Source organism: Myotis yumanensis, unplaced genomic scaffold (assembly GCF_028538775.1).
Source record: "Myotis yumanensis isolate MYYU_CA2020_CCGP unplaced genomic scaffold, mMyoYum1.0.hap1 SCAF_20, whole genome shotgun sequence".
In the NCBI taxonomy this organism is placed as follows: Eukaryota; Metazoa; Chordata; class Mammalia; order Chiroptera; family Vespertilionidae; genus Myotis; species Myotis yumanensis.
In genome coordinates this window covers 961372-977937 of record NW_027223771.1, presented here as the reverse complement: position 1 = coordinate 977937, position 16566 = coordinate 961372, and the positions used below count along the sequence as shown (strand labels likewise).

General features: G+C 48.2%; 1 protein-coding gene across 2 annotated transcripts in view; it reads left to right on the top strand.

The window, feature by feature from the left end:
- ZNF592 (zinc finger protein 592) overlaps window positions 1-16566 on the top strand; it is a 51445-nt gene that overhangs the window by 22875 nt on the left and 12004 nt on the right. For both annotated transcript variants that reach the window (XM_070400381.1, XM_070400383.1), the window contains one exon: window positions 7112-9392. In XM_070400381.1, coding sequence (XP_070256482.1) covers window positions 7131-9392 — 2262 coding nt within the window. In that variant the 5' untranslated portion in view covers window positions 7112-7130. The remainder of the gene's footprint in view (window positions 1-7111; window positions 9393-16566) is intronic.

The window sequence follows — 16566 nt, the reverse complement described above, 5'->3', positions numbered from 1 at the left end:
CACGGGCCCTGCGAGGTTTTGAATGAGGCAGGATCACAGGTTTCATGTTGTTTCCAGTGTCCTTTTTGGTGATGCCAATGTGTTCTGGGCCTTCTGTGATGAGACATGTAACATGGTGTCATCAGGAAACAGTCTGGGCTGATTGTAAAATAATTGTGTTATAAATAATCCTGTATAATAAAAGGCTAATATGCAAATGGACCTAATGGCGAAACGACTGGTCGCTATGACACGTGCTGACCACCAGGGGACAGACGCTCAACGCAGGAGCTGCCCCCTGGTGGTCAGTGCGCTCCCACAGCGGGAGCACCACTCAGCCAGAAGCCGGGCTCACGGCTGGCGAGCATAGTGGTAGTGGTGGGAGCCTCTCCTGACTCCGTGGCAGCGCTGAGGATGTCCGACTGTGGGCTTAGTCGGACATCCCCCGAGGGCTCCTGGACTGCAAGAGGGCACAGGCCAAGCTGAGGGACTCCCCGCACCCGCCCAGTGCACGAATTTCATGCACTGGGCCTCTAGTCCTGTGTAATCATCTTTGCCATGTGCATATCAACTTCCTTACGATAAGTGTCTGGAAGTGGAATTAGTGGGTCTTAAGTATGCATTACTAACTTGCTTTGTTTTTTTGCGGGGGGGTTTCAATAAGACTTTTTTTTTTTTTTTAAATATATGTTATTGATTTTTTACAGAGAGGAAGGGAGAGAGATAGAGAGTTAGAAACATCGATGAGAGAGAGAAACATCGATCAGCTGCCTCCTGCACACCTCCTACTGGGGATGTGCCCGCAACCCAGGTACATGCCCCTGACCGGAATCGAACCTGGGACCTTTCAGTCCGCAGGCCGACGCTCTATCCACTAAGCCAAACTGATTTCGGCCAATAAGACATTTTTTACTTAAAAATGAGGTCTCTCTGCGGCTGTCAACATGGATGTATGTGTCACATGATAAACCTAAGTTAAGGCATGAAACATGATTGACGTAAAATTAGTGCAGGAGCCCTGGCTGGGTGCCTCAGTTGGTTGGAGTGTCGTTCCATATGCCAGAAGGTTGTGGATTTGATTTCCAATCAGGGCCCATAGCTAGGTTATGGATTGATCCCCAGTCGGGGTCTCTGATTGATGTTTCTCTCTTTCTCCTTTCTCCTTTCCCCCTCCAAAATAAAAAGCCAAACAAACAAAAAAAAACCCACCATATCCTTGGTGAGAATTAAAAAAAAAAAAAGTTAGTGCTGAGAGTGCTTTGCAAGTGTTTTATAAGAAATAAATATTACTGTTTTAAGCCACAACAATTCTCTGCTGAGGTTGAATCCTGGGAAATGAAAAGCCCTGTGGGTCAGGGGAACATCTGGAAACCTTGGTCAATTTGGTGAGCCAAAAGTGGTTTCTCATTATTTTCATTTAAATTTTTCTAATTTTATTGATAGACTTTTTCTTGGTATTTTCTTTCTCTGCTTTTATAACAGGGTACATTTAAATATATATGTATATATATACACACACATATATACACATATATATATATATATAAACCAATATATATATATATATGTGTGTATATATATATATATATATAGATTTTAAAGAGGAAGGAAAAGGGAGAGAGAGAGAGAAACATCAATGATGAGAGAGAATCATTGATCCGCTGACTCCTGCACACCTCCTACTGGGGATCGAGCCCGCAACCTGGGCATGTGCCCTTGACCAGAATTGATCCTGGGACCCTTCAGTCTGCAGACTGATGCTCTATCCACTGAGCCAAACCGGCTAGGGCCAGGGTATATTTGATTGATTTCCATTTTCTACTTACAAACAGTATGATAGTTTACAGCAAGGCTTAAAGAAATACAAATACTGAGGTAGACATTGAGTCCCATCACTGTTATCGATGACTAGTGTTTTGGGTTTTCCTTATGAGGGCAAAACAGAAATCAGGACTGGATCTTAGGTTTTTAAAAGCATTAGCTTTGCCCTAGCCCCGTGGTCGGCAAACTGCGGTCGCGAGCCACATGCGGCTCTTTGGCCCCTTGAGTGTGGCTCTTCCTAAGCCTTAGGAGTACCCTAATTAAGTTAATAACAATGTACCTACCTATACAGTTTAAGTTTAAAAAATTTGGCTCTCAAAAGAAATTTCAATCGTTGTACTGTTGATATTTGGCTCTGTTGACTAATGAGTTTGCCGACCACTGCCCTAGCCGGTTTGGCTCAGTGGATAGAGCATCGGCCTGTGGACTGAAGGGCCCCAGGTTCGATGCCGGTCAAGGGCACATGCCTGGGTTGCGGGCTCAGTCCAACATGCAGGAGGCAGCCAATCAATGATTCTCTCTCATCATTGATGTTTTTATCTCTCTCTTCCTCTCTGAAATCAATAAAAAATATATATTAAAAAAAATAAAAGCATCAGCTTTGGTATTTAAAGTTCAGAGTTTATAAATGTTTTTCCTGTTGCTGATGTTGAGCTGCCACATCCTTTACTAGCTCTGATTTTCCTAGCAAAAGGCACCTTACCTCACCTCCGACTGCTTTGAGCCGGTGGCTGAGATTTCTCTGTGTGGAGAACATTGCTTTCTTCTGATGTAACACATCTCTGCTTCAAGAGTGAGACAATAGGAGGCTCCCTGCTATTTCCCTGCACACCGCCAACTACCCCTCCTCCCCACATGCTCTTCCCAGCTCCTTAAAGAGACCAGTCCCTCTGCCTTCCTCCTCAGTCTTTTTTCCTAGATAGTAAAAAAAAAAAGGGGGAGGGGGTGGGGAGTTGGGGGTGGGATAAGCTTATAAAGCAAATATCACACAGGTGTTTCCTTGGTATTGGGATGCCAAGTGCTTTCACTGATACCCAGTATCTTGCCCCTGGTTATGGGTTCCAATACTTACTAGTCCAGGCACAGACAGTCAGCAAGCTACTCTGCCAACCCATATTCAGTATAGACAATTCACTTTATTACTATCCACCATAACCAGGCGGCTTTCCAATGGGAGTGGTTTTTATTTCCTGTGAACTCTTGAGCAGGCAGATGTATTTTGTTGGTCGGAGGTTGGGAGGGGGGCAAGAACGCAAACCTGCAAACCTGTTGATCCCCCGGGGCGGTAACAGGTTTCCCTCCCCCACGCCACCTGCTTCCCTGCGGTTCTGAGTGTTTTGTCTTTATTTTCCCATTTAAAAGTTATAAAAGCAGTTTATCTGCACAAAAAAATCTTTTGGAAAAATAACCCACCAGTAATCCTAGCACCCTGTATAATTATTCTTCTCTTTCTTTTTATCTTGGCTCAAATGCAGACTTAGTTTCACATCGTTATAATCATAGTCTGACATGACAACACTTTGTATTCATTTTTTTTTTAACTTAGTACTACAAGTAACTTTCCGTGTTGCTATGTAGATGTCACAATTAGGATTTTAGGATTTTTAAACATTTAAATATATTTGGGTAACATTGGTTAATAACATTATATAAATTTCAGGTATAGAGCTTTATAATACAACATCGGTATATTGCATTGTGTGCCCCTCACCCAAAGTCTAGCCTCCTCCTGTTACCGTATATTTAACCCCCTATGCTCTCTTCATCCTCCCCCCACCTCTTCCCCTCTGGTAACCTCCATTCAGTTATCTGTATCTATGAATTTGTTTGTTGATTTTTTTTAAGAAAGAATTTATTTATTTAAAAAATATATAGTTTATTGATTTTTTGCAGAGAGGAAGGGAGAGGGATAGAGTTAGAAGCATCGATGAGAGAGAAACATCGATCAGCTGCCTCCTGCAACACCTCCTATTGGGGATGTGCCCGCAACCAAGGTATATGCCCTTGGCCAGAATTGAACCTGGAACCTTTCAGTACGCAGGCCAATGCTCTATCCACTGAGCCAAACCGGTTAGGGCAGAAAGAATTTATTTTATTTCATTTCAGAGAGGAAGGGAGGGGGAGAGAGAGAGAGAGAAACATCAACGATGAGAGAAAATCATTGATTGGCTGCCTCCTACACGCCCCCTACTGGGGATTGAGCCTGCAACCCGGGCATGTGCCTTGACCAGGAATTGAACCGTGACCTCTGGTTCATAGGTTGACGCTCAGCCACTGAGCCACGGAGGCCGGGCTGTTTGTTGCTTTTTGTTCCATATGCTCCATAGAAGTGAAATTGGGTTCTTGTCCTTTTGTGTCTTGTTTGTTTCACTTAGCACAGGACTCTCGTGGTCCATGCATGTTGTCACAAATGGCAATGTTTCTTTCATCTTTCTCTGGCCGAGTAGTAGTCCACTGTGTACATGTACCACGTCTTCCTTATCCAGTCATCTGTGGAAGGACACTTAGCATAATTAGAATTTAAAAAATAACTTAAACTGTACATGGATTTTGTTTGTTTGTTAATCTTCACCCGAGGATATTTTTCCCACTGATTTTTAGAGAGAGTGGAAAGGAGGGGGAGAGACAAAGAGAGAGAAACATCCATGTGAGAGAGACACGTTGATTGGTTGCCTCTCATGTGTGCCCTGACCGGGGTAGGGTTATTGAGCCTGCAACCGAGACACCTGCCCTTGACCGGAATCGAACCTGCAGCCCTTCAGTCTGCAGGCTGATGCTCTAACCACTGAGCAGCCGGCCAGGGCTGTACATGGACTTACATTTTAAAAAAAATTTCCCTAGCCGGTTTGCTCAGTGGTTAGAGCGTTGGCCTGCGGACTGTAGGGTTGCAGGTTCGATTCTGGTCAAGGGCAGGTGTCTCGGCGTCAGGCTCGATAACCCTGCCCTGGTCAGGGCACATATGGGAGGCAACCAATCAATGTGTCTCTCTCACATGGATGTTTCTCTCTCTTTGTCTCTCCCTCTCCTTTCCACTCTTTCTAAAAATGAATGGAAAAAATATCGTTGGGTGAGGATTAACAATAACAACAAAATTATTGTTACTATTATTTTGATTTTAGACAGAGAGAAAGGGAGAGGGAGAGAGAGAGAGGCATCGATTGTCTCCCACACAAGCCCCTGACCGGGAATTTAACTCACAACCTTTTGGCATATGGGACGACATTCCAAATAACTGAGCCACATCGGCCAGGGCATAATTAGAATTTTTAATGACTGCATAATAGTCTGTCAGTCAATCACTCTTCTTGGACTCTGTGTCTTTTATGTGTGTGTGTGTGTGTGTGTGTGTGTGTGTTTAGTCCTCACCTGAGGATATTTTTTCCATTGAATTTTAGAGAGAGTGAAGGGAGAGGGAGAGACAGAGAGAAACACCGATGTGAGAGGGACATATCTATTGGTTGTCTCCCACATGCCCCTAACCAGGGCCAGGGAGGAGCCTGCAACTGAGGTACATGCCCTTGACTGGAATTGAACCTGGGACCCTTCCATCTGCAGGCCGACGCTCTATCCACTGAACCAAACTGGCCAGGGCATTATGTGTGTGTTTTTTAAATATTTTTTTTTGTTTTTGATAGTATTACAGATATCGCCCATTTTTCTGTGTTGTTTTTAATAATGCTGCACACATTTGCATATGGCTTTTGGGAATATTTGTTCTTAGGATAAATTTCTGGCCATGGGCTTCTTGGACCCAAGGATTTTTCTCCTTATCTGGTTTTTGTGAGACAACTATACTACTTTCTAAAAGAATTGCGTCAGTCTGCATCCAGAAAAGTTTTCAGTATAAACGTGGTGTAAGAAGTATGTAAGCAAGTAAGGCTCTGAGATGCTGAAGCAGATGCAGGATTCAGAGGCTGAGCACGGGAGGCGGTGGGTTTTTCTTCTTCTTTCTGGCAGGTTTGAGCGAGCCAGCTCCAAGCTCCACTGAGTGGGAGTGTCATAGGGATTTCCTAACCTCTGTTGTGATAGTTCTGTAGCTCTGCTTCTCCAGATGATGAAGGAAACAGGTGGATTTTCTTTTCCTTGTATATTAAGTTAAAATAAAAGTCAAGGCTCCTCCAAAACCGTTCCTGGCTGATTTGATAACTACGTGGCACTTTTTTTTTTAAAAAAAAATATATATTTATTGATTTTTTACAGAGAGGAAGGGAGAAGGATAGAGAGTTAGAAACATCAATGAGAGAGAAACACCGATCAGCTGCCTCCTGCACACTCCCTACTGGGGATGTGTCCGCAATCCAGGTACATGCCCTTGATCGGAATTGAACCTGGGACCCTTCAGTCCGCAGGCTGACGCTCTTATCCACTGAGCCAAACCGGTTAGGGCACTACCTGTCTCTTTAAGAGTCACCCTGCCCCTCAGGTTCAGTGATCTGTTCACCAACCAATAACAGTTTTAGAGTGAAGAGGAAGGGATTAAGTAGATGCTGACTGGAATAAAAAAATACCAAGGGGATAATATAATTTTCCAGAGTGTACTTATGAGGCAGCATAAATCCTGGCAATAGCAAATCATTTTGAATTTGATTGAAATTTATGCAGCTGCCTAACTGGTTTGGCTCATGCGGACTCAAGGGTCCCAGGTTCGATTCCGGTCAAGGGCATGTACCTTGGTTGCGGGCGCGTCCCCAGTGGGGAGTGTGCAGGAGGCAGCTGATCGATGTTTCTCTCTCATCGATGTTTCTAACTCTCTATCCCTCTCCCTTCCTCTCTGTAAAAAATCAATAAAATACATTTAAAAAAAAAAAGAAATTTATGCAGCAAGAAGCCAGAGTTATACAAAGCCAATGATAACTACAAGTAAATTAGCAGAACTTACAGCCATGTCACATATATGAACCAGAAGGTTTCTGAAGAAGGGAGGGGCTGAGCCACGCCTTTTCTCCAGCTGAGTGATTGACTTGGCCAGTGCACATGGAGATGATGTTCCCCGACAGGTGGAGGGAGCGTGCTGCGCCTGCGCCTCTTGGCTGTGCAACCAGCCAGGAGTTTCTAGGTGTTGAGGTGTAAGCCTGCCAGGCTTGTCACTACGTATAAACACCCCCCCTCCTCGCCCCTCCCTCTGTGTCTCTAGCATTTTGGAAACCTGTTGGGGTGAAGCACAAGTGTGTGACTTCCCCTCGTGTGGGCGTCTGTGGGTAGGCATGCTGGCTGGGTGTGTGTTGGTGTGTTGGGTGTGCAATGGAGGTGACGCTGGGCCGAGTCCAGCAGGAGCCTGGTGATCAGATTCTCTTCTCTGTCTCTGTTATAGCCCTTGCCGGCGTCCAGCCATGGGGGATATGAAAACTCCAGATTTTGATGACCTTCTGGCTGCCTTTGACATCCCAGACCCCACCAGCCTCGATGCCAAGGAGGCGATCCAGACCCCCAGCGAGGAGAATGAGAATCCCCTCAAGCCTCCGGGCATGTGCATGGATGAGAGCGTGTCCCTGTCTCACTCGGGGTCGTCCTCAGACGTGCCTGCCGTGAGCGTCATTGTCAAGAACACCAGCCGCCAGGAGTCCTTCGAAGCGGAGAAAGACCACATCGCTCCCAGCCTCCTGCACAATGGGTTCCGGGGCCCGGACCTGCCTCCGGAGCCCCACGGCCTGGGCCACAACTGTGGGAAGTTTGACTCCGCTTTCATGAATGGAGACAGTGCCAGGAGTTTCCCGGGCAAGCTGGAGCCTTGCAAGTCAGAGCCACTCCCCACCTTCAGCCAGTTCAGTCCGATCTCCAGCCCAGAGTCCGAGGATGCCATCAAAGATAACGGCTTCGGGCTGAAGCCCAAGCACTCCGACAGCTACTTCGCACCCCCTCCCGGGTGCGGGCCTGTCGGGGGCCCAGTCCTGGAGGCTCTGTCTAAGTTTCCGGTCCCGGAGCTGCATATCTTCGATCACTTTTGCAAGAAAGAGCCCAAGCCCGAGCCCCTGCCCTTGGGAAGCCAGCAGGAACATGAGCGAGGGGCGCAGAAGGCGGCGGAGCCTCACAAGGAGCTGGATGCCAGTGGCTTGTTTGGGGACGCCTTGGACTTCAACAGCCACCCCAGCAACAGTATTGCAGAGCCCAAGGGGCTCGCCGCCGAGCTCGGATCCTGCTCCTCAGTGCCCCCGCGGCAGCGACTTAAGCCGGCGCATTCCAAGCTGTCCTCTTGTGTGGCAGCCTTGGTGGCCCTGCAGGCCAAAAGGGTCGCCAGTGTCGCCAAGGAGGACCATCCTGGCCACACCAAGGACCCCTCAGGGCCCACGAAAGAGGGCTCCAAAGGCAGCCCCAAAATGCCCAAGTCACCAAAGAGTCCCCGGAGCCCCCTGGAGGCGACTAGAAAAAGTATGAAGCCCTCGGACAGCCCCCGGAGCATCTGCAGCGACAGCAGCAGCAAGGGCTCCCCTTCGGTGGCCGCCAGCTCCCCACCAGCGATTCCCAGAGTCAGGATCAAAACCATTAAGACATCATCGGGGCAGATCAAACGGACTGTCACACGGATCCTGCCAGACCCGGACGATCCCACGAAGTCCCCTGCCGGGTCGCCTCTGGGGAGTGCCACTGCCGAGGCCCCCAGCGAGGTGCCCGAGGACGAGGTCACTGCCCTGCCTGCCGCCGAGCACTTTCCTGAGGGGGACACAAATGCAGGGAGCCCCCAGGGCGACAGGAAAGGGCTTGAGAGCGTGACCAAGGCCAGTGAACCTTCGTCTCCCGGCTGTGGCTCTGGGTCCCGGGCCCCGAAGGGGGCCGCCCCGGGCCCCCAGGCGGGCAAGAAGCAGCAGCAGAGCACCGCACCGCAGGCGTCCACCCCGGCCTCCGCCAACCTCCTGCCCAAAGCCGTGCACCTGGCCAACCTGAACCTGGTCCCCCACAGCGTGGCCGCCTCAGTGACGGCCAAGTCCTCCGCGCAGAGGCGGAGCCAGCCGCAGCCCACACAGATGTCCGTGCCCCTGGTCCACCAGGTGAAGAAGGCCGCCCCGCTGGTCGTGGAGGTCTTCAACAAGGTCCTCCACAGCTCCAACCCCGTGCCCCTCTACGCGCCCAACCTCAGCCCGCCCGCGGACAGCAGGATCCACGTGCCCGCCAGCGGGTACTGCTGCCTGGAGTGTGGGGACGCGTTTGCCTTAGAGAAGAGCCTGAGCCAGCACTACAACCGGCGGAGCGTCCACATCGAGGTGCTGTGCACGCTCTGCTCCCAGACGCTGCTCTTCTTCAACAAGTGCAGCCTGCTGCGGCACGCCCGCGACCACAAGAGCAAGGGGCTGGTCATGCAGTGCTCGCAGCTGCTCGTCAAGCCCATCTCCGCGGACCAAATGTTCGTGGCGGTCCCCGTGAACTCCTCGGCCCTGCTGGCCCCAGCCCCAGCCCCGGCCCCCCCTCCCTCCCCCTCCCCCAAACAAGGCCCCGCCTCGGACAGTGCCAGCTCCACCATTCCAGCTTTGCCGCTCTACCCAGACCCCGTGAGGCTCATCCGGCACGGGGTCAAGTGTCTCGAATGTCACAAGCAGATACGCGACCACACGGTCATGGCGGCACATTTCCAGAGGATGACGGAGAAAAGCGAGGGGCTGGTGAGTGGCCCTTCCTGGGGCGGGTGTCAGGCCCTGGTTCCCACGGGCTCATCGATGCGGGCAGTGGTGGCATCTTAGCAGTCCGAGAACAGGATGTTTGCTTGACTAGATGGTACTTGGTGTTGACTGAAAAGCATCCTGCCCTCAGCTGATGAGAGGCCCTGAAGATTGGGTGAGCGTTTATGTGGACGTGCCCCAAAGTCCACTCAGCTCCCACCCCCGTGGGCTGCCAGGGCCCCTGGTCAGGCCTGGGCTAGGTCTCTGCTGGCAGGTGTCCGGGCAGCCCTCCCAGGTGCCCGCAGGACTGGGGGCAGAAGTCGTGTGACACTGCTCTGCGCCTCGGCCTGTCCTTCTAAGAACCATCCTTTGCTGCGTGCTGCCTGCCGTGGCCTCAGCTCCTTGTGCAGAATCCTTTGTGGAAACTGCAGCCGGGCCCGTGTCAGGGCTGACGTGGAGGGAAGCACAGCAGGCTGACCTGTGGGCCTCTTCCTTCCTTCCTTCCTTGCTCTCAGCCCTCTAGGAAAGCAGCCGCGTTTATCTGCTCCCCGTTCTTGGTAATGTCTGAGAGATCTGGCTTTATTTCAAAGGAAAAAAAAAAAAGGCGTCTGTGCTGAGAATACCCTCTGGCGCCCTCTGTGCCCGTGGCTGTCTGAGGGAGCAGCGCCCTGTGAAGAATCGGGGCTCCAGACACTTCCAGAGGCTCTTTTTCTCCTCCTCCGCGTGGCGGGAGTCTCTCCTGACCTAGCCAAGCCCGCCCCTCACCAGCTTCCCTCAGCCGGGGCTGCAGAGCCTGGGGCAGAAGTACAGCAGCTTCTTTTTAAATTTATTTATTTTTATGTTTTTTTAAAAATATGTTTTTATTGGTTTTAGAGAGAGGAAGGGAGAGGGAGAGAGGGGTAGAAACATCAATGATGAGAGAGAATCATTGATTGGCTGTGTCCTGCATGCCCCACAATGGGGATCAAGCCTGCAACCCGGGCATGTGCCCTGACCCGGAATTGAACTGTGACCTCCTGGTTTATAGGTCGATGCTCAACCACTGAGTCACGCCGACTGATCCAGTAGCTCTTTTTATGTCAGTTCGACAGGGGCCTGCACACCTGCTGGGGCCTCTGAGCTTTGCACGTGTGTTCCTAGCTGAGCTCAGGGGTGCCAGCAAGAGGGAGTCGCGCTGTTCCTCCTGGAGCTCCCGGCGGCACAGCCAGCACAGAGCTCGCCACCCAAACAGCTGAGTGTGTGCAGACGCAGAGCCGGTTGGAACAGGCTTGTCAACATCGTTGCAGAAAGTGCCTCAGAGGGACAATTCACTGTGACGCCACACATGACGTTTGAGCGTGGAGGAGGGGAGAGGCAGGGCGTTCAGGTAGAGCGACAACAGTACGTGCAAATGCCACGTGTGTTTGAGAACAGGGAGCTGTCACGAGTGAGGCAGCCTCAGGAGTGTGGGGTAGAGGCAGGGGAGGAATTTGGGGGGACGGTGGGGCTTCTGCAGCTCCAAAAGGCACCAGCGGTGCCGAGGGGTCGCTGTTGCCTCTCATGTTCACCTCCGTGTCTGGATTTTCCTCCCGGTGAGTCAGGTGGAGTATGGCCTCTCCAGCCCCCTCCTTGGGGTTTCGTGTACCGGCAGGGTGGACTCCGTCCCGGATTGCATCTTCTGAGTCCCGTGACCAGAGCCATCGCCAGTGGAGGTCTGATGCCTGGGCCTCTTTTTCCCCCACACTGTTCCTCACTGGTGTCGTCTAACATGTGAGGGAAGCCTGGGTCAGGGATCCCCCCTGGTGACCTGCTTGTCCTGCCTCTTCTCTGGGTCATTCTCCTCTAATAGGAGCTGGACAGCAGGGCCCAGCCGAGAGGAGGGGAGGGACCACCAGGAGGCCTGTCAGGCCTCTCTCAGCCTCGTTCTAATCCCTTAAAATCTCATGCCTGTAAAAGTGGCCTCTGAGGCTCACAGAAAGGGTGAGGCTCGAGCTCTGGGGTCAAAACTGGCCTGGATGGCTGTTGGATCTGAGTTTCCCGGAACGAGTGCCCTAGCTTCAGGGTGTGTCTAGGGCAGGGGGTAGGCGGCGGGAGGGGGGGGTCCACTCTTCCACTCTGGGGTCGTTGAGTGACTGCAGGACAGCGTGTGTGGGCCTTCTGTGTTCTTCCTGGGAGACTGTCCCTGAACCCCATCTGCCTCCCTGTGCAGTGGTTGGGGGGGTCCTTCCCCTGACATTCCAAGCTACCCTCTTGGGTGGGATGTCAGCACAGAGAGACAGTTTCTTCTTGTTCTTTTTTTTTTTTTTTTTTAATATTTTTTATTGATTTTTTTTCACAGAGAGGAAGGGAGAAGGATAGAGAGTTAGAAACATCAATGAGAGAGAAACATTGATCAGCTGCCCCCTGCACACTCCCCACTGGGGATGTGCCCGCAACCAAGGTACATGCTCTTGACTGGAATCGAACCTGGGACCCTTGAGTCTGCAGGTTGACGCTCTATCCACTGAGCCAAACCAGTTAGGGCTCTTCTTGTTCTTAATGCCATTATCATATCTAACGAAATCAATAAGAATTCGTTAATATGTCCTAACACAAGGCCATATTCAGATTTTCCCATTTGTGACAAAACTTGTCTTTGAATCAGGATCCAAACAGGGACCACACTTTGCATTTGCTAATAAGCCTTTTGCACTTCTCGTCTAGAACAGTACCTTGTCCCATCCGCCCGATCGGACCCCCCTTTTTTCACGTCACTGGTTTGTTGAAGAAACTGGGCCATGTGTCCGGAGGGTTTTTCGCGACCGTCCTGCGTCTGATTGCTTCCTGAGAACTTTCCAGGATAATTTCGGCTTTGCCTGATTGCTTCCTCAGATAATTAACTTGTTCTTTTCCAATCCCACACTTTGTCTGTAGACTAGAAATTAGCAGTAAAGACTCCATTCGGTTCGGGGTCAGTGCCGAGGAGGGGAGTCCCGTGTCCTCCACATGTCATGGCGTCAGGGAGGTGCAAAGTATCTGATTGTCTGCGTCTTAGTGATGCAGACCTTAGGGGGGAATTTAGACAGTGGCTTTCTGATCCCTTCATTGTAAAGTTCCCTATCTTTTACCTAATGATTTTAATACCCAGTAACTGCTGCTTGAGTCACTAATATTAAGACTTGCAGACGGGTGTTTTTCTAATGTTATTCTTTCTTTTTGTTACTTAGTTCAGTAGCATTAAGTACATTCACGCTCTTTTGCAATCAGTTTCCAGAACTCTTCATCTTGCAAAACTGCAACTCTTTCCCCATTAAACAACATTTCCTCCTCCTTCCCCCTCCAGCCCTTGGCAACTTCCTATCTCGATGAATTTGACTACTCTAGGTACCTCATCTAAGTGGAAGCATACAGTATTTGTTTGTTTTGTTTGTGACTGGCTATTTTAGTTAGCATAATGTCCTCTATGTGTCAGAATCCCCTTCCTTTTTAAGGCTGAATAATGTTCCACTGTATGTAAAAACCACATTTAGTTTATTCCTTTGTTGATGGACACTTGGGTTGCTTCTGCCTTTTGGGTATTGCGAATAATGCCATGAACGTGCGTGTACAAATACCTTTTTTGAGACCCTGATTTCAATTCTTTCAGGTACATACTACCCGAAAGTGTAATTGCTGGATCATATGGGAGTTCTATATTTAACTTTTTGAGGAATAGCCATACTGTTTTTCAGAGTGGCCGCACAAATTTACAATCCCACCGACAGTGAACAGCGGTTTCAGTTTTGCCTCATTTCCACCAACATTTGTCACTTTCTTTTTTTTTTTTTTTTAAATAGTAGCCATCCTAATGGGTGTCAGCAACAGTCTGTTATTTTTAGTTTTAGTGTTATCATGAACTCATTCATTTTTAAAAAAATATGTTTCTTTAATTGATTTCAGAGAGGAAGGGAGAGGGGGAGAGAGGTAGAAACATCAATGACGAGAGAGAATCATGGATCGGCTGCCTCCTGCACACCCCGTACTGAGGATCGAGCCCACAACCCAGGCATGTGCCCTGACCAGGAATCAAATTGTGACCTCCTGGTACATAGGCCGATGCTCAATCACTGAGCCACACCAGCTGGGCTTTAGTCATACTTTTTGATGCTCCAGTTATCTTTGGTCCCTGGGAGCCTCTTCAAAGTGACTCCTGTGTCCCTTTTGGACACAAACCAGTTAAGCCTTGAGAAGCTTCATTCCTTTCAGCCCCAACAAGGTGCCCTGGTACATTTCTTGTGCCAAACCTAGAATCAGCCATTTCCCCAAGAAGCCAGATTTCTTTTACTGCAGAATGGTATTTAGAGGCCACATTCTGGGCAGCAGAGATGCTCATAGCTACTCGATATATCTTTGTTTCTAGGCCTTTTCAGTGGCGAGAGCTAAGAAATAGAAGTTTTTAAAAAGAGGAAAGAGCCTGTCGGGTGTGGGTCAGTGGTTGGGCGTTGACCCATGAACTAAGACAGTGACGGTGAACCTATGACACGCGTGTCAGAGGTGACACGCGAACTCATTTTTCTGGTTGATTTTTCTTTGTTAAATGGCATTTAAATATATAAAATAAACATAAAAAATATAAGTCTTTGTTTTTTTTTTTTTTTTCTTCTTTTTTTATTTATTTATTTTTTTATTGCTAAAAGCATTACAAAGGGTATTACATATGTATCCTTTTTCTCCCCCCACCCTTAAGTCTTTGTTTTACTTGGTTGCAAATATCAAAAAATTTCTATATGTGACACGGCACCAGAGTTAAGTTCGGGTTTTTCAAAATGCTGACACGCCGAGCTCAAAAGGTTCGCCATCACTGACCTAAGAGGTCATGGTTTGATTCCCGGTGGGCGCACATGCCCGGGTTCTGGGCTCGATCCCCAGTAGGGGGTGTGCAGGAGGCAGCTGATTGATGTTTCTCTCATGGGTGTTTCTATGTCTCTGTCCCTCTCCTTTCCTCTCTCTACAAAATCAATAAAGAAGTCATATTTTTTAAAAAAAGAGAAAAAAAAGACCATGAGTTTATGCTGGTATTCAGATGTAAGATTATAGAGTGCTTATGGAACTGATTTTACACTGAAAGTCTTGGTTCCTAAGATTTTCCTTTTACACACACACACACACACACACACACACACACACAATTTCAAAGTATCAAAACCAATATTATTTGTAACATGAAGACAACTACAGAAAGGTGAAGGTGTGTTCATAGGTCTTCCTGCCTCAGGATGTATCTCATTAAGGACATATTGGTCAAAATGTTGTATTTGAAAGGTTACTGGGAGTGCAGTAATCCTTTTTTCTATGTAGTTGATATAGTTATTGATGTTAGTTAGGTTATATGTTTCTGTTTTTCAATTTTTAGGGAATGCTTTTGGTTATTTAGTTTCATTTCATATTACTTAAAAACTATGTAAAGCATCTGATTCCGCCCTGGCCAGTTTGGCTCAGTGGATAGAGCCTCAGCCTGCAGACCGAAGGTTCCCAGGTTCAATTCTGGTCAAGGGCACACACCTCGGTTGCAGGCTCCTGGCCCTGGTCAGGGGTGTGTGGAAAGCAAACAGTCGATGTGTCTCTCTCACATCTGTGTTTCTCTCTGTCTCTCCCTCTCCCTTCCACTCTCTCTAAAATCCAATGGAAAAAGTTATCCTTGGGTGAGGATTAAAAAAAGACAAAACACACATTTGTTTCCAAAATTAAAACTATATAGCAGGGTACATTGAGAGAAGTCTTGCTTCCATCCCTGTCCTTTTAGCCCTGTTCCCTCCTTCCTTATAGGTAACCATTTTTATCACTTTTGGTTTGTCACTGCATTGCTCCTTTTTGGCAAACAAAAGCAGATAGGGGGGTGTGTGTGTGTGTGAGATAGTCTCCTCTTACACAAAAGAACATGTTCGTTTACTGTTCTTCGCCTAAAGTAATAATTTAAAAAAAAAAAAAACACACCCTTTTTATTATGGAATGTTCCAAACATTTACAAAAGTGGGAAGGATGGTTAATGAGCTCTCCTAATGGTATAATGAACAAGTACTAGCTCATGGCCCACCTTGTTTCATGTATTTTCTTTTTAAAATATATTTTATTGATTTTTTTACAGAGAGGAAGGGAGAGGGATAGAGAGTTAGAAACATTAATGAGAGAGAAACATCGATCAGCTGCCTCCTGCACACCCCACACTGGGGATGTGCCCACAACCAAGGTACATGCCCTTGACCAGAATCGAACCTGGGACCCTTCAGTCCGCAGGCCGACGCTCTATCCACTGAGCCAAACCGGTTAGGGCTTTCATGTATTTTCTTACTCACCCTTCCCTTTCCCTCCAACAGATTATGTTTAAATAAACCCAAACATCATTGTATCTGTAAATATTTCATGTGTCTCTAAAAGATAAGATTTCCCTTCCAAAATATCAACATAGTATCATTATTTCTTAAAGTTAATAATCTCTCATTATCAAATCTTAATATCAAGTGGCAAATTTCCCAATGTTATGCTTAAGTTAGTCTTTTTTTTAAATGATGTAGATACTTTTTTTTCTTTCAATTTTATTTTATATTGGTTTCAGGTGTACAGCTTAGTTTTTAGATAATCATATATCCAGAGTGCTCCAAGTTAGTGTTAAATACAATAATATAAAAATATAATAAAGGTAGTGTCTCATTCTTTTTTGCACTTGGCTAGCTTGAATTATTATCCAAATAAGTGCCATACACTGCAGTTATTGAAATTTCTCTTAAATCAAATCAAAAGTTCCCTTCCCTCTCTTTTTTCACCCCCTTGTAATTTATTTGTAGAAAGAGCTGGGTTTGTCCTGTAGAGGCCCCCCATTCTGGATTTTGCTGATTAAAGCAGAGACCCTTTTCTGTCCTCCCTAACGACTTGTCCTTCTGCAAACTCCTCGGACACAGGTCAGGCCCCCCCCCCCCTCCCCCGGGGGCAGCACAGTTGCCTCCTCTTTGCTAAGAAGGACTTCTCCAGATGTGGGCACCGCTCAGCCCGTTGCTCCTCCCTCTGGCTGTCTGGGCTCCGGCCTTTAGAACTTCCGTGAGTCTGGCTGTAGGACTCCTCTTCCCTTGGTTCCGCCCTTGCTCACCCAGAGTGGACAGACAGGGCTGAGGAAATGGAAGCTGGCAAGGCCCTCAGTCAGCGTGCCCTTGGGGCTTCTGCAGGCAGCCGGGCACGCTCCGGTCCC